We start from the raw sequence: 22,526 nt of genomic DNA, 5'->3' as shown, positions 1-22,526 counted from the left end.
CAGTTGTTCAAACCCGCATTTGGGTTTTGAGTCCTACCATGTAATTACCTCTCTAATAATCTTGTCACTAAGATATTACAGACTAAAAAGTCATAAAAACAGACAAGTGTACAAAATTCTGTTTCTTACACAGCTGTCTGGTGACATGAGGGCGTCTTCATGTGTGCAGACACTTTTAAATTCCTCTAATTTCGGGGCTGTATTCGGTACACTTTCCTCGAAGTAATTTTTTTTCTTTTTCAGAAAACTACAGAGAATTTTTTAAGAAGAAAATTTAAAAAACCGGATTTTTGACACATGTCCACGTACGAGTCCACCTAAAGACCGTTGTTATGGACAATTATAGCTAAATTTTATCTAACTGGTTCACAGAGTTGAGAATTTTTTGTGTGTCCTTGGCATCTAGTCCCCAGTATCATGAAGCTGCAAAGAAACTTCGTTGTTTATCATTAAATAGCTCTGATATAGTCGAATTCTTCAATGACGCGTTGGGACGTTAATTGAAGAAATGTTTACCAGATTTTTGAGGCAAAAAACCACACTTCAAACAACTTACGTGAATACGGTCGGGTGATGTCATTGACAACCACTGATATTTCGACAGGTGAACATCCTGTCAAAATGGCTCTGAGCACTATGGGACTCAACATCTTGGGTCATAAGTCCCCCAGAACTTAGAACTACTTAAACCTAACTAACCTAAGGACATCACACACACCCATGCCCGAGGCAGGATTCGAACCTGCGACCGTAGCAGTCCCGCGGTTCCGGACTGCAGCGCCAGAACCGCTAGACCACCGCGGCCGGCGAACATCCTGTCATTTTCAAGGCTGAAATACAACGAGAAAGCGCTGTGTTTTCCTTTGAACATTTCATACGCCGGGAGCAATTAGAGTTTCACAAACCACGGTTACGCTAAGCTGTTTTTTCCTTTGTTTATAATTTTCTTCTTTCCTCGATTGTCCATAACTAAATAACATGTTAGTCTTTCTTTCTCGTGGCTTCCTGTCCTCCTTACGTGGTTAAATAGCTGGATGGAGAGGAGTATAAGACAGACAGTCAACATACAGATAAGTAGAGAGAGCGCAGTAATTGACTTGTGTGCGACTGAAGGGAGGCATCGGTGGCGTCGTCGTTAGAGCTAGCATTCTCAAATTTACGTTGATCAGATTGTGGAGACTACGGAAACTCTAAATCAGGATGGCAGATCAAGGCTTTACATCATGTTCCGTTCCACTACTAATCCAGTATCTTAAACACTGCGCATCTCGCTCGATATATTGTTGTGGCTAAAGGCATTTTTAAAAATTTTAATATATGCAGATTCCTTCTTCAAAAATCTTTTCTTAGTCTGGAAGCTGATGTGCTTGTTCAATAGAAAGTTCTTCTTATTTTGGAAGACACTCCTGGCCAGTGCCATTCTTCTCTTGATTTCCCTGAGACATCTATTGTCCTCCACAATGCTACAGAGATAGTGAAATTTGGTTACTTATTAATTTGCTCCCTGCCTATTTTTATGTCACTCTTACTCCACCTCCTTTCTCACCTATGACCAAGACTTTTCCCTTCTTAATATTTATTTTTAGTTTTAGGTTTGTTATCTCTTAATTTAAAACCTTAAGCATTTAATTTAATTCTCTCTCTGACTTTGCCACTATTGCAGTGTCAATGGCAAATCTGATGCAGTGAATACGAATAGCATTAATTTTGATTCCAGTCGTATTTTCTTTCGTTGTTCTTATTCCCTCCTCGATGAAGATAATAAATAACAAAGGTGATAGGGGGCACTCCAGCCTTAATTCTCACATACGGACGTGTAATCTGGAAGTTAGCAAAGCAGGAGAAAGCTCGCCTCGAAACTGCGCAAATGCGGTTCTGACGGAAAATTAAAAGAACTAGATGGACTGACAGAAAAGAGAATGAGATGATACTGCAAGGAATCCGAGAGAAGACACAACTACTGAAAGCTATAGGTCAACTTATCGCGAAGCTCAATGGAGACTTAATTAAATTCATATTTTTCTGCAAAACGTTTTCGAAGGCTAGATCGTAGGGAAGAAAACAAGGGAACGACCGAGAACGTCCTATTTAAAAAAATATTATTAATGAGATGGGATGTTCTTCATACATGGAGATGAAGAGGACTTCTGAAGAGAGGAAGATGTGACTGCAGAGAAAAGGCTTAGCCTTTTGAAAGACAAAATGTTTCTTCCCTTTTCCAGAACAAAATATTAAATTCTTAAACGATTTAGCACCACATCACCATTTTCTGTATAGCAGACTTTGTTACAAAGAAACTATATTTCTGACACCTTTTCAGCAGTCTTTTTTGTAATTTTATGTTAAGTTTTGTGCAGGGACAAATTCTGGTACATCACATCGTATCATAAATTTAGTCCCGTTGCTCCATTAAGCATTACAGCAGAACCCAGCATCAAACCCGCCTCCCCTCAGAGGCGAGTCCAGCCTGTAAGCGCGGGTCGGCGTATTGATTAGCATGCGCACTAACCTTCCGCGGGGTGTCGTAACCGCAGTACGGGCGGTTACCGTGCCACTGACCTGCACACAGCAGATCTGGTGCATCAAATTTTACAACAAAAACTGTAAGACACGCAGGACCTGTGGTTGAAACAGAACTGCGTTAATTTTGGCGTGATTAGAGCCTCTGATAATTACCTAAATACATGAGAAAAATCCAAGGCAAGCCAAAACATCAATCTCTTCCACCGTGAGAAACTGAAATATGGCTCAAATGGTTCAAATGGCTCTGAGCACTATGGGACTTAACATCTGTGGTCATCAGTCCCCTAGAACTTAGAACTACTTAAACCTAACTAACCTAAGGACATCATACACATCCATGCCCGAGGCAGGATTCGAACCTGCGACCGTAGCAGTCGCGCGGTTCCGGACTGAGCGCCTTAACCGCGAGACCACCGCGGCCGGCACTGGAATATGGTCCGGTCATTTTAGATGTTACTTGTGTTCTTATGCAGGTCCATTGCTGAGAGTAACATGTTTTGTATCAGGAACAGGAAGCTGTTCCTTTTTTTTTTTTTTTTTTTTCAGAGAACAATGATACTATCGATACTCAAAACACGTTTTCAGCGTCAGTTCTGCAGCACCGAATTATCCCCGGGTGGCATTATTCGCTACTAATCTGCAGGTGCACTCACAGTAATCGAATATAAATGCACCGCATCATCATTGTACTTGCTTTTGATATGGTATAACATAAAAATGGGAGAAAATCGGAAAGTGAGTGCACTGTATGGGTAATTCACAAAAGGGGCAAGAGGTGATGTGTATAAACAGATAGTGTCTGTTTCGAATTGCATTATTGGAATTCCAATAATGATGAGAAATCTAAACCATTCCTCCTTGTCCTTGTGGACGTTCTTGCTGTCGTGGTTGCAGTTAATGGAGCCGTTGTCTCGTCTCGAATTTGCTGTCATCGTGCGTTGGATTAGATGTATCAAGTACATACATACATTAATCCTTGCTCCATAGATCATGAATACGACATTTCGTAATGATGGGGAACGTGTCGCTTTAAAATAAATTTTCTTTACACCAAATAATTATTTTTTTAACAATTACTATTTCATATCTAACAAGGCAACCTCCCCATCGCACCCCCCTCAGATTTAGTTATAAGTTGGCACAGGGATAGGCCTTGAAAAACTGAACACAGATCAATCGAGAAAACAGGAAGAAGTTGTGTGGAACTATGAAAAAAATAAGCAAAATATACAAACTGAGTATTCCATGACCAACGTAAGCAACATCGAGGAGAATATTAGCTTACGAGCGCCGTGGTCCTGTGGTTAGCGTGAGCGGCTGTGGAGCGACAGGTCCTTGGATCAAATCTTCTCTCAGGCTGAAAATTTTAACTTTTTATTTTCAGATAATTATCAAAGTTCAGCCACTCACACATAATCAACTTCGCTGTCCAAAATTCCAGGACATGTTCAGATTTGCTTGGACATATACAGAATTTGACGGTCTACGCACGGAAAAATTTGAAAACGTAAAAAACATATGTTTTGACAGAGCACAGGGAAAACTGTGCGACTCTGAAACTGTTGCATTCATTTGATGCAGTTTATGTGACAAACTCTTATGTTTTCATCACTTTTTTGGAGTGATTATCACATACACTAGAAAACCTAAATCGGGCAAGGTAGAAGAATCTTTTTACCCATTCGCCAAGTGTACAAGTTAGGTGGGTCGACAATATATTCCTGTCATGTGACGCACATGCCGACACCAGGGTCGTATAGAATATATCAGACGTGTTTTCCTGTGGAGGAATCGGTTGACCTATGGCCTTGCGATCAAATGTTTTCGGTTCCTATTGGAGAGGCACGTCCTTTCGTCTACTAATCGCACGGTTTTGCGGTGCGGTCGCAAAACACAGACACTAAACTTATTACAGTGAACAGAGACGTCAATGAATGAACGGACAGATCGTAACTTTGCGAAAATAAAGAAAGTAAAATTTTTATTCGTGGTAGGATTCGAACCAAGGACCTTTCGTTTCGCAGCTGCTCACTCTAACCACGAGACCACAGCGCTCATCAGCTATCGTTTTCCTTTATGTTGCCTATCTTACACATGGACTACTCAGTTTGTATATTTTGCTAATTTACTGATATGTTTATCACTAAAATTTGCAATAATCTTAATAGCATAAGTATCTGAACCTAACCATTTCAGCAGATCATCGTTGTGTTTCTTCAAATTCAATTTCTCATCAATACACATACCCAGAAATTTTGAGTATTCTGCCTTAGCAACAGACTTCTGTTCATAGTCTATATTTATCAATTGTGTTATGCCATTTACTGTACAGATTTGTATAAACTGTGTTTTCTCAAAATTTAGTGAGTCCATTTGCAGAGAACCACTAATTAATTTTCTGAAACACATTATTTTCAACTTTCTCAGTTGTTTCTTGCTTGTAGGGTGTGATTACTATACTTGTATCATCAGCAAAAAGAACTAGCTTTGCATCTTCATGAATATAGAGTGGCAAGTCGTTAATATATATTAACAACAATAAGGGACCCAAGACTGAACCCTGTGGGACGCCATTCTTGATACCTCCCCAGTTAGAGGACTCCACCGGTTTTAGCAGACTATCTGTACTGTTAACGTCAACCTTCTGCATTCTTCCAGTTAAGTATGAATTAAACAATTTTTGCACTGTCCCACTCATACCACAATACTTATGCTTATCTAGAAAATTTTCATGATTAATTCAATCAAAAGCCTTTGAGAGATCACAAAATATCTCAATGGGTGATGTTCGATAATTCAGTGCATTTAATATTTGATCAGTGAAAGCATATATAGCATTTTCTGTTGAAAAGCCGTTCTGAAAACCAAATTGACATTTTGTTAGTACTCCGTTTTTACAAACATGTGATGCTAGTCTTGAATAAATTACTTTTTGAAGAATTTTGGATAAAGCTGTCAGAAGTGAGATTGGGTGGAAGTTGTTAGCATCAGATCTATCCCCTTTTTTATGCAATGGTTTAACAATCGCGTATTTCAGTCTATCTGGAAAAATGCCCTGTTTCAGTGAGCTACAACATATGTGGCTGAGAATCCTACGTATTTGTCGGGAACAAGCTTTTAGTACCCTGTTGGAAATGCCATCAATTCCATGTGAGATTTTACTTTTGAGTGAAATTATTATTTTCCTAATTTCAATAAGAGAGGTGGGTTGAATTTCATTTTTATCAAATTGCATAGCTATTGCCTCTTCCATATTCTCCCTTGCATTTTCTAATGAATAGCTAGATCCTGTTTTCTCTACAACACTTAAAAAATGATTATTGAATATTTTCTACTTCCGAATTCTTGTTAACAAACTTTTCATTGTGTTTGCTAGAAATACAGTCTTCCTATGCTCTCGGTTGCACTGTTTTACTTTTAACAATATTCCAAATTGTTTTAATTTTATTATCAGTTGTGCTAATCTCAGACATAATGCACATACTTCTGGACTTTTTAATAACTTTTCTTAATAAAGTGCAGTAGTTTTTGTAATGGTTCAAATGGCTCTGAGCACTATGGGACTCAACTGCTGAGGTCATTAGTCCCCTAGAACTTAGAACTAGTTAAACCTAACTAACCTAAGGACATCACAAACATCCATGCCCGAGGCAGGATTCGAACCCGCGACCGTAGTGGTCTTGCGGTTCCAGACTGCAGCGCCTTTAACCGCACGGCCACTTCGGCCGGCAGTTTTTGTAATGTTTCACTGTTTTGTGATCATTACTCTTCCTAGCTATAAGATGCATTTCCCTTTTCTATTTAGAAGATATTTTTATCCCTTTAGTAAGCCATGGCTTTTTACAATTATATTTCACTGTTTTCTTGGGGAAACTGTTTTCAAATATACTCACAAAGGTATCATGAAATAGGTCAAATTTTAAATTAGCATCATGTTCCCTGTACATCTCATCCCAGTCTAACTGTTGCAAGCTTTCCCTAAAATTTTGAATTGTAAAATCAGCACTGAATACACCTTACGTCACAAAAGGCTTTTCATTTGCAATCCAGTAGTTAGAGTTCGCTCAGGTACCAGTTTTCCTCATATTACTGTAATGTAATGTCTGTATAAGGCTCTATGGCTGGTTCAAATGGTTCAAATGGCTCTGAGCACTATGGGACTCAACTGCTGTGGTCATAAGTCCCCTAGAACTTAGAACTACTTAAACCTAACTAACCTAAGGACAACACACACATCCATGCCCGAGGCAGGATTCGAACCTGCGACCGTAGCGGCCGCGCGGTTCCAGACTGTAGCGCCAGAACCGCTCGGCCACCAGCGGCCGGCTGGCTGGTTCAAATGGCTCTGAGCACTATGGGACTTAACTTCTGAGGTCATCAGTCACTTAGAACTACTTAAACCCAACTAACGTAAGGACGTCACACACATCCATGCCCGAGGCAGGATTCGAACCTGCGACCGTAGCGGTCGCGTGGTTCCAGACTGTAGCGCCTAGAACCGCTCGGCCACCCCTGCCGGCTATATGAATAAAACCTAAATTAGTTACAAACTACGGCACGGTCACACTTTATTCAAAATGTAAAGGTCACTGCAGATATTTGGATTTAGGTTATGACATGACATCATTGGCGATGATGTGGCGCAGAGGAATAGCGAAATTCTGCATGACTGAAGTGTCGAAACATCGATGTTGTTGATGCTCTCCTGAATGACTGTTTTCAGTTCAGCAATGGTTTTGGGGTTATTTCTGTACATCTTGTCTTTAATATAGCCCCATAGAAAGGAGTCGCAGATCCGGACAATATAGCGGCCAATCTAGGCCCATGCCAGTGGCCTCTGGGTACCCAGAGCCAGAATGCGGTCCCAAGAGTGCTCCTCCAGGACTCCCCTGTTTCGATGGGGTCTCCGTCTTGCATGAACCACATCGTGTCGAAATCATGATCACTTTGGATAATGGGGATGAAATCATCTTCCAAAACCTTCACGTACCGTTCGGTAGTCACCGTGCCATCAAGGAACATCGCACAGATTATTCCGTGACTGGACATTGCACACCACACAATCATCCATTGAGGGTGAAGAGACTTCTTGGTCGCGAAATGCGGATTCTATGTTCCCCAAATGCGCCAGTTTTTCTTATTGACGAACCCATCCAGATGAAAATGAGCTTCACCGCTGAAGCAAACCATACTGTGCATACTAATTCCCATCATGCCCCACGACCACCCCGTGCAGCTTGAACGTCCTAACGTAAATCTTTCAGAAGTTATGACTATTTTATTTCATATAGTTAAAAAATTGTCACCCTGTATGTTAAAAAGCTGGGACTGCCAATGTTATATTATAGCGTACTAGCCCACGGGCCTGTGAAATCAAGTTTGGCTGTGAGAGCTCTTGCGTACATAAGACATACTACCTCAGCTTCTGCCAAAGAATGTTTTAATTTCCACTATGCGTTAGTTTACTGAACGTCCTCATATGTCACATGCGGAGTGCTTCGGAATACAGCGGCTGCAGCAGCACAACGCAGAACAGGCGTATCATTATTTCATGAGTATCCTTATTGTCGAAATTGTTGAATCACTCCCATATTTCAACGTTCCATGGTTAAGCTAACGCTGTGTATAATTACATATATTTCAACGTAGCAAACTCTGCTTACATCGCATATAACTGTAACTAAACTACTTGCTAGTATTTCTACGAGTACATATTATCAAAATAGTACTTCTATTTCTGACTGATGTTAGTGGTGCTTTGTTAGGAAGTAGGACCATCTTTAAAAGAAGAGATAACTAATTTCACGGCCAGTTTGATTTCTATTTTCCTGAAATTCTCCAATCAATGAAAGAAAATGTCCACGTGTTTCTCCAAATGAGTCCAGGGCTTTATCTTCTGGCGTCCTTTTCACAGAGCTATCGCTAGTAACGACCTGCAGAACTGTTACTACTGCTATTGCTTCTTTTATTTCTTTATTTTGCCTTTGGGTGACAAGGGCCATACAGCCATCAACGGCTATAAAGTGCCGAAGAAACATAAACTCAAAAAGAAGAATAGCATATAAACACTCACTTGAAGTAAAATAAAAGCGCAATTAGACAAACACTAGAGAGCCGACGACAGTGATGACAATGACATTGGAGCAAAATTACAAATAGCACTATACAACAACATTATATGAAATATACATATGCTCTTATAGTAAAGACAAAAAATTAAAGGGCAAACACCGTAAATCATACAATAAGTACAACAATAGCTGAAGAACAGAATTGCAAATGACATCGTATAACAATGTGAGAATTATAGCATACAGATAGACGTACTTAAAATAAAAGAAAAACCCAAAATGACGAAGACAATACAACCAATGTTATTTAGAGTAATCGAAGAGGTCAGCTCGACCTAAGTGCGACGGAAGAGCCTCATTCCAGAGGAACCGCTTTCATGATCACGATATCCCCAGCCCCAGTTAAGTATTACTATTGATTCTTGTACTGTCAACAGAGAATTTACTCATCGTCACATAACCATTACCATCACTGCTCCAACAACTCCAGTCGTCCCCCATTGATGGTCTGTTGGTGAGTCAAGGTATTTAGCACCAACCTTCTCCGCATATGGTCTGCTGGTTCAATCATCCGAACTCGTGGCAAATGTGAGCCACATTACACCAGACAGTACACACCAACTACACCTCACAGCTGTAGCGTCTTTCCTGTTCGGTTGTCTATAGAACCTGTCATCCACCTCTTCTCACACTCGTCAACATCATTTGCATGTAATCCGCTGGTTGCCACATAAACTATCGTACTGTCGTTTAATGCCTGTTGTAACATTGCACCACGTGAACACTCTCCTTCGTAGTCTACTCCCCCCCCCCCTCTCTCTCTCTCTCTCTCTCTCTCTCTCTCTCTCTCTCTCTCTTTTATAAGTAAGCTGCACACAGTTGAGATGCGAATTTTGTCTCTGTATGTGATAAGTAATGGTATCAGTCGTCTTTATATTCGAAAATGACTGTGAAATTCGCACAACTTTTTTTTTTACTCATTCTTAGTTTACTGTTTTTAGTACCGAAGCTGTATATACTTGCTTTTTAGTACCTTTAGTCATTCAGCACAGTTGGCCTTTGATACTGAAGGCCAACGACCGTAACTACATTTTAACATAAATCCTTCGGTGGATGTCACTGTTTAGGACACCTACCAACGACAGCAACACGTCACATTTTTATGTGATAAAAGCTACCAATACTGGTGCAGAACATCGGCGCCTATTTCCACTTCCTATCGGGAGTATAAGTCAAGGAAAGGTTTATTACATCATCAGTTTCTTTTTCATTTCGTGAAACCACATATTTGTGGCTCTAATCGAGGTCTCAAAAAATATATTTCTATTAATTGTATTTGCTTCCTTCGTTGCTCTCCTTCCAGTAGCATGTCGTAAAACGCTTGTTGCTCATCACGAAAAACCACTCACTACTTATTTGTTTCGCTCCCTGTAGTTATCGCTACGATCGTCTCAAAAATCTGCTTTGTTGATGAGTCACCAAAGATTGCAGGACTCAAAACGTGTGATGCAGCAGTGCTACATCCATAAGTAAACTGAAGCTAAAGTGTGTGCAGGATGAAATTCTTCACATTGGGCTCACAGTGAACTCACCAAACTAGCTACAATCTAAGCACTTCGAATCACTCATACAACCGTACGAAAATTTTGTGCCACCATTTATCGAAATGTGACATATATTACGGAAAATATTGTCAAATTTGGACGTATCTAAGGCCGATGCTTTGTTCTCATCAGTTTCACTAAGATTTAACACAAATAATTTCTTATATGGGCATCATTTAGAGCGGCATACAGGCCGAGTGTCTAACGATGACCTTCGCAACATGGAAAGAACCTTGATTTAAACTTAGATATTAGCATATTTGGTAATACAAATAGTGACTAAGTGTTTTGTAGTTAGTTCTAAGTAGTGCATAACAATTTAGTTTAGAGACTATGTGTAGATTAATAATTTGTATATATGGCAATGTACTGGTCATTTACATATTACTAAATAGCTTAGTAGCTGAAACTTAAAAAAGTAGCTTATTTGTTTCGGACACTACGCATGTTACAAGCGAAACCTACTTTAACAGTAAAGGGAAACATCTTAGTTCTTATGCTGCACATGCTACTAGTTGTTTAATTAAAAATTCCTATAAAAAGTTTTCGACTGAACTGATCCACAGTCATGTTATATTTTTTGAAAGAGTAAACCGCCATTTGACTTTGTTTCATTACATTTATCTTCTGTGGTATCTAGATTTCGGCTTTTATGCCATTATCAAGTACAATGCTAAAAGTTGTTAGACCATTATTACGGTCTAACAGCTTTTGGCATTGTACTTGATTATGGCATAAATACCAAAATCTAGATAGTACAGAAGATAACGTAGAAATACACAGTCAAATGGCGGTTTACTCTTAAAAAATTATTATTATTAGTTTCAATAGGTTGGTATGCTCGGAACAAAAGGTTTCAGTTACGATTTCTGTGGCAGCATACTGAACATCCCTCTTAGCAACTGAAAAATTAAGTGACATTACTGTTCTTTTCAAATTGTGTTTATTTATAACACATTTACCGTTGAGAAAATACAGGGTGCAATATAATGGAACGATCAAACTTTGAGGACATGTTCTCCGCATATACAAGAAGAAAATGTGTGCCGGCCGCGGTGGTCTCGCGGTTCTAGGCGCGCAGTCCGGAACCGTGCGACTGCTACGATCGCAGGTTCGAATCCTGCCTCGGGCATGGATGTGTGTGATGTCCTTAGGTTAGTTACGTTTAAGTAGTTATAAGTTCTAGGGGACTAATGACCACAGCAGTTGAGTCCCATAGTGCTCAGAGCCATTTGAACCAAGAAAATGTGTGCATGTCTATCCGAAAACGCTTTCTTTATGTAACAGAACTTATTTTCTACAACTCGTAATACTACAACAATCACGAGAAAGTACAAGAACATCGTCCGTCAAATGTTAATAGACTGATTTTATTCCTGGCATGGCTCTGAGCACTATGGGACTCAACTGCTGTGGTCATCAGTCCCCTAGAACTTAGAACTACTTAAACCTAACTAACCTAAGGACATCACACACATCCATGCCCGAGGCAGGATTCGAACCTGCGACCGTAGCAGTCGCACGGTTCCGGACTGCGCGCCTAGAACCGCGAGACCACCGCGGCCGGCTATTCCTGGCATATTACTGACATTAATTACGGTGGTAATTTGAACTAAAAACTGTCAACAGATGTGCATTCGACCAGTCAGTTCTGAGCAGGCAGTAGTGGACGTGCTGTCATAGTGTGTCAAAGATGTTGTCACAGATCGCAGTGAAATAACATATCTAAATCGAATGTTCAAGACATGCGCCAGATTGTTTCGGGTGGCTCCGGAACACAAACACCAACGCGTGGACACATGCAGCAAGTGTATTGAAACTCAAAACGCGGTTAATTGTTCTCTGGAAAAAAATCATGATGGGTGACGAGACTCGGTGTTATCAATACGAACCTACGGCAAAGTATAGAAATTCAGACGAAGGGTCAACGCTTTGACAGCATAACCAACAATGAAGCCAATTTGACATCACAAAGGAGGACTTTTCTGACAGTTTCAGATGATTGTATGAGTTTTGTGTGTTGTACTCAAGTGAGGGGAAACTATGTCTGTGGAACACCTGAAGCAATGAAATCATTCTCTTAACTTTTCTCTGTTTGATTAATCAAGTTTCGAAACGTTATGGACTGACGGGGTACCACATGGAACTATTCATTGCATATGCTCTTCAAAATGCCCTGTGTTTACACTGATATATGTCTGAACACACCGTTGCATCGAATCCCTGATGCTCTGATGTAAGATTACCTTCGGAGCATTCCGTGTGGTTTCGCAGCCTTCTACGATATGGAATCCGAAACGCACAAGCTTCCAAATGCCAGGGAATAGGCTGGTTGGTTAATTTGGGGGAGGGGACAAAACAGCGAGGTCCTCGGTCCCACCGGATTAGAGAAAGATGGGCAAGGAAGTCGGCCGTGCACTTTCGAAGGAACAATCCAGTCATTTGCGTGAAGCGATTTAGGGAAATCACGGAAAACCTAAATCAGGATGGCCGGACCCGGGTTTGAACAGTCGTCCTCCCGAATGCGAGTTCAGTGTGCTAACCACTGCGCCACCTCACTCGGTCCAGGGAATTGGTCCATCTCTTTCTACACATCTGCAAAGGAGCCCATGAATTAAATCTCGACCAGATGTAACCAAGAGGACTTTTCGTTAGATTCATGTCACGAGTTTCCTGTAGTATACACGTACATTTTGTTTCTGTGTGTTTCCCACGGTTCCTATATTACGAAGAGATCTAGCAAATGAGTTTAATATGTAAAAGCAGCACTGTCGTTCCATATGCGGAGTGTAGCTTACGTTTGGCAGCACCTCCTGTTGTACCGTATACGGAGCGTATAAAAAAAGTGCCACATATTCGTACAAGAACTAGAACTTCTTCGAAGAGCAAAAGTTGCTATACTTAGTTATATAGGAATCGTTTACCTTTGACTCCTCATGAAGAGCACTGTTTCCTCTAAGCACGTCGCGAATAAGCAAATGGAAATAACAACACTTAAGCAGTGACAGGTTGTGAAAAACATGTACAACGTTCATTTCGCCCGGCGGATTTGTGTCGAGGTCCGGTGAACCGGCCAGTCTGTGGATGGTTTTTAGGCGGTTTTCCATCTGCCTCGGCAAATGCGGGCTGGTTCCCCTTATTCCGCCTCAGGTACACTATGTCGGCGATTGCTGCGCAAACAAGTTCTCCACGTACGCGTACGCCACCATTACTCTGCCACGGAAACATGGGGGTTACACTCGTCTGGTGTGAGACGTTCCCTGGGGGTCCAACGGGGGCCGAACCGCACAATAACCCTGGGTTCGGTGTGAGGCGGCGGACGGGTGAAGTGGACTGCGGTAGTCGTTGTGGGGTTGTGGACAACTCCGTCGTTTCTAGGTCCCCGGTTTAACATACAATACAACACAATACCGCAAATTATTGTAATGAACCAAGATGGGAAAAACCGTGCGACATGGCTCAGTGGTTAAGGCTCCAGACGTGTAAGTCGGACGAGCGTGACAAATCACCGTTCGCTCACCCTGATTTTGGTTTTCTGTGAATCTATGGAAGTGGCGGCCGAATCTGCACACATCCTTGTCTCTTCAGAGTTCGTGCTCTGCCTGCAGCCACCTCAGCGCGAGCTGTTTTAAACGCTAAAAACTTTACCTTGGAAGAGAGTAGTAACTATTTTTCTCCTGGTCAGTGTGCTGAGACAAGATCTGAGTCAGGTTAGCACTTCGTCACACGAGCTTCAGCGAGAGTGGTGCTTACTCAGTGCCCTAAGAAGGAGGCTTTTTCTTGTTTAACAACGCGCATGAATAAAACAGCGACAGGCCAGAGGACGTTGATGGGTGCCGGTTTTCCCGCGCCAGGCGCGTCCCGGATGTAGCGCCGAGTATTAACTCGCGGTTGGCAGAGCCTGCAACGTGTCGTATGACACATTCCACGTAACAGCCGTCTCCAGAAACTTCTCTGGCGAGTTCTTGTGCTCATGAAAGGTTTTCTGTTGGAGGGCCTAGACTGAACGAGTCCTCTCACGGTCGCCAAGCTGAGCCGGCGGAGTGGACGTTCTTAACATCCGCGCGACACGACACGATGTCGCCCCTCCCCCTCCCACTGCACTAACTCTCCATCTCCAGCACCATCACCCACACAGCTCTGTCCACTCACAGCCTCTTTTAGTCAAAGAGCAAGAGAACGAACATAATTACACTACTGGCCATTAAAATTGCTACGCCAAGAAGAAATGCAGATGATAAACGGGTATTCATTGGACAAATATACTAGAATTGACATGTGATTACATTTTCACGCAATTTGGGTGCATAGATACTGAGAAATCAGTACCCAGAACAACCACCTCTGGCCGTAATAACGGCCTTGATACGCCTGGGCATTGAGTCAAACAGAGCTTGGATGGTGTGTACAGGTACAGCTGCCCATGCAGCTTCAACACGATACCACAGTTCATCAAGAGTAGTGACTGGCGTATTGTGACGAGCCAGTTGCTCGGCCACCGTTGACCAGACTTTTCAATTGGTGAGATATCTGGAGAATGTTCTGGCCAGGGCAGCAGTCGAACATTTTCTGTATCCAGAAAGGCCCGTACAAGACCTGCAACATGCGGTCGTGCATTATCCTGCTGGAATGTAGGGTTTCGCAGGGATCGAATGAAGGGTAGAGCCACGGGTCGTAACACATCTGAAATGTGACGTCCACTGTTCAAAGTGCCATCAATGCGAACAAGAGGTGACCGAGACGTGTAACCAATGGCACCTCATACCATCACGCCGGGAGATACGCCAGTATGGCGACGACGAATACACGCTTCCAATGTGCGTTCACCGCGATGTCGCCAAACACGGATGCGACCATCATGATGCTGTAAACATAACCTGGATTCATCCGGAAAAATGACGTTTTGCCATTCGTGCACCCAGGTTCGTCGTTGAGTACACCATCGCAGGCGCTGCTGTCTGTGATGCAGAGTCAAGGGTAACCACAGCCATGGTCTCCGTGCTGGTAGTCCATGCTGCTGCCAACGTCGTCGAACTGTTCGTGCAGACGGTTATTGCCTTGCAAACGTCCCCATCTGTTGACTCAGGGATCGAGACGTGGCTGCACGATCCGTTACAGAGATGGGGATAAGATGCCTGTCATCTCGACTGCTAGAGATAGGAGGCCGTTGGGATCCAGCACGGCGTTCCGTATTACCCTCCTGAACCCACCGATTCCTTATTCTGCCAACAGTCATTGGACCTCGACCAACGCGAGGAGCAATGTCGCGATACGATAAACCGCAATCGCGATAGGCTACAATCCGACCTTTATCAAAGTCGGAAACGTCATGGTACGCATTTCCGCTCCAAACACGAGGCATTACAACAACGTTTCACCGGGCAACGGCGGTCAACTGCTGTTTGTGTATGAGAAATCGGTTGGAAACTTTCCTCATGTCAGCACGTTGTAGGTTTCGCCACCGGCGCCAACCTTGTGTGAATGCTCTGGAAAGCTAATCATTTGCATATCACAGCATCTTCTTGCTGTCAGTTAAATTTCGCGTTTGTAGCACGTCATCTTCGTAGTGTAGCAATTTTAATGGCCAGTAGAGTAATTACATGTCACAAGGTTTACTCTTATAACAAAAATTTGAATTCGGAAACTGCGGGTCCAGAATCTGTTTAATGTTTACCACAAAAATGGGAAACAGATGTAGTAATCCATGAAAATATTTAGAATTACGAGGGTCACTCCAAAAGAAATGCACACTATTTTTTTTTAAATCCGTCTTTTAATCTACATGTTTGAAAGTTTTATAGTGTGTAGACACATCCTTTAGGAACAATATTTTCATTTCTCCACATAATTTGCATCCCCCTCAACTGCCTTACGCCATCTTGGAACCAGCGCCTGTATACTTGCACGGTAAAATTCTGGACCAACCTGTTGTAACCACTATTTGGCAGCGTGCACAATGGAGTCATCATCTTGAAACCTTGTTCCACGAAGAGAGTCTTTCAGTTTCCCAAAGAGATGATAGTCACATGGAGCCAGGTCAGGACTGTAAGGCGGGTGTTTCAGTGTTGCCCATCCGAGTTTTGTGATCGCTTCCATGGTTTTTTGACTGACATGTGGCCGTGCATTGTCGTGCAAGAGCAAAACATCCTGCTTTTTCCGGTGTGGTCGAACACGACTCGGTCGAGCTTGAAGTTTCTTCAGTGTCGTCACATATGCATCAGAATTTATGGTGGTTCCACTTGGCATGATGTCAACAAGCAAGAGTCCTTCGGAATCGAAAAACATCGTAGCCTTAACTTTTCCAGCAGAAAGTGTGGTTTTGAATTTTTTTTCTTGCGTGAATTTGCATGATGCCACTCCACTGATTGCCTCTTCCTCTATGGTGAAAAATGATGGAGCCATGCTTCATCACCTGTCACAATTCTTCCAAGAAATTCATCTCCACCATTCTCGTACTCTTCCAAAAGTTCGCTGCATACCGTTTTTCTTCTTTCTTTGTGAGCCACTGTCAACATCCTGGGAACCCACCTGGCACAAACCTTTTTTAACGCCAACACTTTCAGTATTCTGCAAATACTTCCTTCCCCTATCCCAACGTAGCGTGACAATTCGTTCACTGTAACGCGTCTGTCAGCAGTCACCAATTCGTTAACACTCTGCATATTGTCTGGAGTGTGTGCAGTACGTGGCCTCCCGCTGCGAGGACAATTCTTAATATTGCCGTGCCCACTTTCATCACGTTACCTGCTTGCCCACCGACTAAGTGTACTGCGATCGACAGCAGCATCTCCATGCAATTTTTTCAACCTCTTGTGGATGTTTCCCACTGTCTCGTTTTTACAGCACAGGAATTCTATGGCAGCACGTTGCTTCTGACGAACGTCAAGTGTAGCAGCCATCTTGAAGACATGTTGTGAGGGCGCCACTCACGGGAACAGGTTGAACTAAGTTTGAAAACAAGCGGGAAGGATGTATCTAAACACTGTTAAACTTTCACACATGCAGAATGAAAACTATTTTTACAAAAATAGTGTGCATTTCTTTTGGAATGACCCTCATACATCTTTCGTATGGGATATGTTAAGATGGTCGTCGTTGTAATGGACCTACCAAAAATACTTTGACAAACTTGCATAAGAATTTCTCCTGCCTATGCGGCAAACTCTGTGTGAGCAGTGAGCCAGTCACCTCACCAATGCACCAGGTTGAAGATTCCCGTTTGGTAAAACATCTGTTCTGAAGGCTGAAGAAGTCCATAACTGCCTGCTACGCATCCTCGCCCGACGGTAATCGTCGACTCTTCGGAGTCCTTTTCAAGGGACCGAAGGCGTGATAATCGCTTGGGGAGACATCAGGACTATGGAGCGGGCGCTTGACTATCTCCAACTTGTACGTAATGGATGAGACTGGCCTCCCAGATGACCAGCATCATATGTGTCGAACTGCAGCCAGCACGGAACTTGGTGCACCATTCCACAGCGGTGGTTTTCAATAGACATGCTGCTCCATACGCATTCTTCATTCTCTGACGGCTCTTTACCGGTCTTTGTCCTTCGGCAGCAAGGAAAGACTAACATTGAGTTGGTTTTGACGCATTTGGTAATAACGTCGCGATAGTTCACGTTTCCACATCTACCGCACGTACGTCGGAAAGACGTGAATGATACACTAATCCCTTTTCTACATGCCGGTGCTTACATACTCGCGTAGGAGTCGCGGTACGATGCAAATACGCTGCAGCAACGCCCTCAAACGGAAACTTTTTAAACACTCCTCATACAACACAAACAAAACGCTAACTGTTCACGCATCCATTACACTCACCTACATTCCACAAATACGCATACGATGTCAATCTCACATATCAGCAAGTAAATGGGTCAATGCCCACGGAGGAAGAACATACGCCGGCCGAGCGGTTCTAGGCGCGTCAGTCTGGAACCGCGTGACCGCTACGGTCGCAGGTTCGGATCCTGCCTCGGGCATGGATGTGTGTGACGTCCTTAGGTTGGTTAGGTTTAAGTAGTTCTAAGTTCCAGGGGACTGATGACCTCTGATGTTAAGTTCCATAGTTCTCAGAGCCATTTGAACTACACTCCTGGAAATGGAAAAAAGAACACATTGACACCGGTGTGTCAGACCCACCATACTTGCTCCGGACACTGCGAGAGGGCTGTACAAGCAATGATCACACGCACGGCACAGCGGACACACCAGGAACCGCGGTGTTGGCCGTCGAATGGCGCTAGCTGCGCGGCATTTGTGCACCGCCGCCGTCAGTGTCAGCCAGTTTGCCGTGGCATACGGAGCTCCATCGCAGTCTTTAACACTGGTAGCATGCCGCGACAGCGTGGACGTGAACCGTATGTGCAGTTGACGGACTTTGAGCGAGGGCGTATAGTGGACATGCGGGAGGCCGGGTGGACGTACCGCCGAATTGCTCAACACGTGGGGCGTGAGGTCTCCACAGTACATCGATGTTGTCGCCAGTGGTCGGCGGAAGGTGCACGTGCCCGTCGACCTGGGACCGGACCGCAGCGACGCACGGATGCACGCCAAGACCGTAGGATCCTACGCAGTGCCGTAGGGGACCGCACCGCCACTTCCCAGCAAATTAGGGACACTGTTGCTCCTGGGGTATCGGCGAGGACCATTCGCAACCGTCTCCATGAAGCTGGGCTACGGTCCCGCACACCGTTAGGCCGTCTTCCGCTCACGCCCCAACATCGTGCAGCCCGCCTCCTCCAGTGGTGTCGCGACAGGCGTGAATGGAGGGACGAATGGAGACGTGTCGTCTTCAGCGATGAGAGTCGCTTCTGCGTTGGTGCCAATGATGGTCGTATGCGTGTTTGGCGCCGTGCAGGTGAGCGCCACAATCAGGACTGCATACGACCGAGGCACACAGGGCCAACACCCGGCATCATGGTGTGGGGAGCGATCTCCTACACTGGCCGTACACCACTGGTGATCGTCGAGGGGACACTGAATAGTGCACGGTACATCCAAACCGTCATCGAACCCATCGTTCTACCATTCCTAGACCGGCAAGGGAACTTGCTGTTCCAACAGGACAATGCACGTCCGCATGTATCCCGTGCCACCCAACGTGCTCTAGAAGGTGTAAGTCAACTACCCTGGCCAGCAAGATCTCCGGATCTGTCCCCCATTGAGCATGTTTGGGACTGGATGAAGCGTCGTCTCACGCGGTCTGCACGTCCAGCACGAACGCTGGTCCAACTGAGGCGCCAGGTGGAAATGGCATGGCAAGCCGTTCCACAGGACTACATCCAGCATCTCTACGATCGTCTCCATGGGAGAATAGCAGCCTGCATTGCTGCGAAAGGTGGATATACACTGTACTAGTGCCGACATTGTGCATGCTCTGTTGCCTGTGTCTATGTGCCTGTGGTTATGTCAGTGTGATCATGCGATGTATCTGACCCCAGGAATGTGTCAATAAATTTTCCCCTTCCTGGGACAATGAATTCACGGTGTTCTTATTTCAATTTCCAGGAGTGTATTTGAAGAACATCCTTTCCGATTAGGCGGTAGAACCTACTGTGTTGGATTTCCCAGCCAACAGTGCCATACGACATATAATGTAATTTAATTACAGACCTTTGCTCTCACTCCTAGACACTGAAAGATTTGACCTTATGGGACGTGATCATTTACGTTTGGGTGGACTGAAAATGCGGCTGTAGGAATATTTTTCTCTGGCTGGAGTAAGGCACTTACTACTGCACTGTCGGTTGCTAAACCGTTGTACGGATTAGTATACGCAAAAAGGTGTAGAAAATTTGTCAATAACGTAGATGGATCATTTTTGGACACTGAATCATTACGAGAGGAGCACAACAGTGTGTATATGTTGTAGTACACTAACAACGAGCAAGAATTGCTGAAGAAAATTTGGTTAAAAATTAGGACATGTAAAAAATGAGGCAAAGTCCTTGGCGCAGTGGATACACCGGTTCCCCTGAGATCACTGAAGTTAAGCGTTTTCGGGCGTGGTCGGCACTTGGATAGGTGACCATCCAGGCCGCCATGTGCTGTTGCCATTATTCGGGGTGAACTCAGCCTCGTGATGCCAATTGAGGAGCTACTCGACCGAATAGTAGCGGCTTCGGTCAAGAATACCATCATAACGACGGGGAGAGCAGTGTGCTGACCCCACGCCCCTCCTATCCGCATCCTCCACTGAGGATGACACGGCGGTCGGATGATCCCGGTAGGCCACTCGTGACCTGAAGACGGAGTGCTTTTTTATGTAAAAAATGGGAATTTGTGTGATGTGGGGGCCATGCAAGTGGTATATAACGATTCATATACGAATATATTTACTACCTATGTTAAAAAAGTACAACACACAGCATATTACATATTGTTCATCTACATCTCTACAATGTTGTTTTGGACATAATCGTAGCAATTTCAGTCCCTTCCCTATTTCTGGTATTCAACGGATTTGCCCTTCGAGAAGCATAGATAGTGTTAAACAATGCGGTCCATCTTTTATTCAACCCAAGATCGCCGCTCACCCACTTCTACGGCTCCATAAAGTGTGTGTCAGATCGTACACGTTTTCCTCGCAAACACTGATTCACACTTCACTTTCGCTAAAGTTTCTTGCTACAGCCACCACGTGAATGTGTCGGCGTACGGCTGCACCTGAGACAATACAGTGAACTAATGATCGGCTGATACGAAATAGTTGCGAAGCATCTAAGAGTGCATCCGAAAGACTATTTAAGGAGGTGCACAAGTTGGTTTCCGTGTACAGGAAGATTCAGTTGATACCTTTAGTGTCTATATTTACACTCCAGTGCATTATCCATTACCCATTTTTATCGTTTATATTACTTAGACCATTTATTTGTTTCCCTGCCATGTGGATGACAGCAGTTGTTTACTTCTGGGACGCTATTTTGATGTTTTTTGTGAATTTTTAATATACAGATTTTTTCAGTCTTACTAAATATTTCCTATGTTTAAATTACCTCGATTCCATTTCTCCTTTCTTTCTTTCTCTATCTTTACTATTTCACCTTCTCCGGAAGTTAGTTTAGACAACATACAGCTTAGTTCGCTAACACCTGTTACCTATTCTTCCGCCTGACACGTGAAGCTATTCTTAGAATTATTCGTTAAACATCTTTACTGAATTCGCAATCTCATACCCTAAAACGTTTCCAGTGAGCCACTTGCTTTATTGGTATTCTTAATTTTCTTGAGATTTCCTTCTCTTCTACTAGAATTTGTTCATTCCTAGTGAACTTACTTTGTTTGTATGATTCTAGTTGCTCAGTGATTAATGTTTCATTCATGAAGTAAATAAGCCTTTCATTAAGTATTTTCACTTTTCTTCCAGATGAACCTGTTGTACAATATGCTGACGATGAAAGTGAAAGAGTACTGCGAAACAACAAAAATGCCAGGTGAGTAACGGTTTGTTGAAAGAGAGTCCATCGTGAGTTATACAGTTGTCGAATTCTGAAACGAGCAGAATCTTTCCAACAGCACTTTTTGGTGATGTAAGAAAATGAAGCAGAACAAGATTATCGGCCCTGTTTTAGTTTCTTAGTATCTGGGTTGCACTAGAACATAGATCTTAAGTATATGCTAATACTGTTCTGGTTCTGCATTAACCCTTGCTCTTTACAACAAGCTCGACACCCTATATAAAAAATGAAACGTGTAGATGCTTAGAGTGGCAAGAAAGCTCGAGACTGCAAAATCTCCACCAGAAGCACCCACGGATAACTGTATCCCACAAATACAGTATCACCGTTAGAGTTTTTGATTGGTTCCTCAAAAACCGTATTTATCTCGCTTCTTATTCCTTTAGCATAACAAAAGAGCTGTGGCCAGCCACTACGTTGAGCTCCGTGAAAAATTTCTGCTACAATTACTAAAATGTTTATCAGCTAAATATAACAGAAAACACTCTGAAATTAGAAGACAGGTGACAACGGACGTTTTAATGACGAGTTCTTTACCCATTATGTATTTATTGTAATGCAAAAATGTACTCCAATTTCTGTTATCTCATGTAGCATACTTCGTTAATAATTAATACAGCCTGTAGATTTAAAAAAAATCGTAAAATGTACAGTACTTCATCTGCAGGAGTGTCTGTGCCGATTGCATTCAAACGCGTAAGTAAGACAGTAAGGTGCACGGAAATCGCCCAGGCATTTCGTTCTGTTGGGTGAAACACTGTTGCCGGATATAAGCCAAGTTCAGCGTGACAGGTCTCAATGACAGCCGCAAGGACGAACTGACGACTAGGCGGAAGCGCCACGCTACGTTAACCCCGCGCGACACC

At 43.3% G+C, this 22,526-nt stretch overlaps 1 protein-coding gene across 1 annotated transcript in view; it reads left to right on the top strand.

Annotated features, from left to right (window-relative positions):
• Positions 1-22,526, top strand: part of LOC126249797 (rhythmically expressed gene 5 protein) — a 208,695-nt gene that overhangs the window by 63,320 nt on the left and 122,849 nt on the right. Inside the window, exon 2 of the mRNA XM_049951485.1 lies at positions 21,570-21,636. Coding sequence (XP_049807442.1) covers positions 21,570-21,636 — 67 coding nt within the window. The remainder of the gene's footprint in view (positions 1-21,569; positions 21,637-22,526) is intronic.

Source organism: Schistocerca nitens, chromosome 3 (assembly GCF_023898315.1).
Source record: "Schistocerca nitens isolate TAMUIC-IGC-003100 chromosome 3, iqSchNite1.1, whole genome shotgun sequence".
Taxonomy (NCBI): domain Eukaryota; kingdom Metazoa; phylum Arthropoda; class Insecta; order Orthoptera; family Acrididae; genus Schistocerca; species Schistocerca nitens.
Note: the sequence above shows the minus strand (reverse complement) of the source record. Positions and strands in the feature narration are given on the sequence as shown.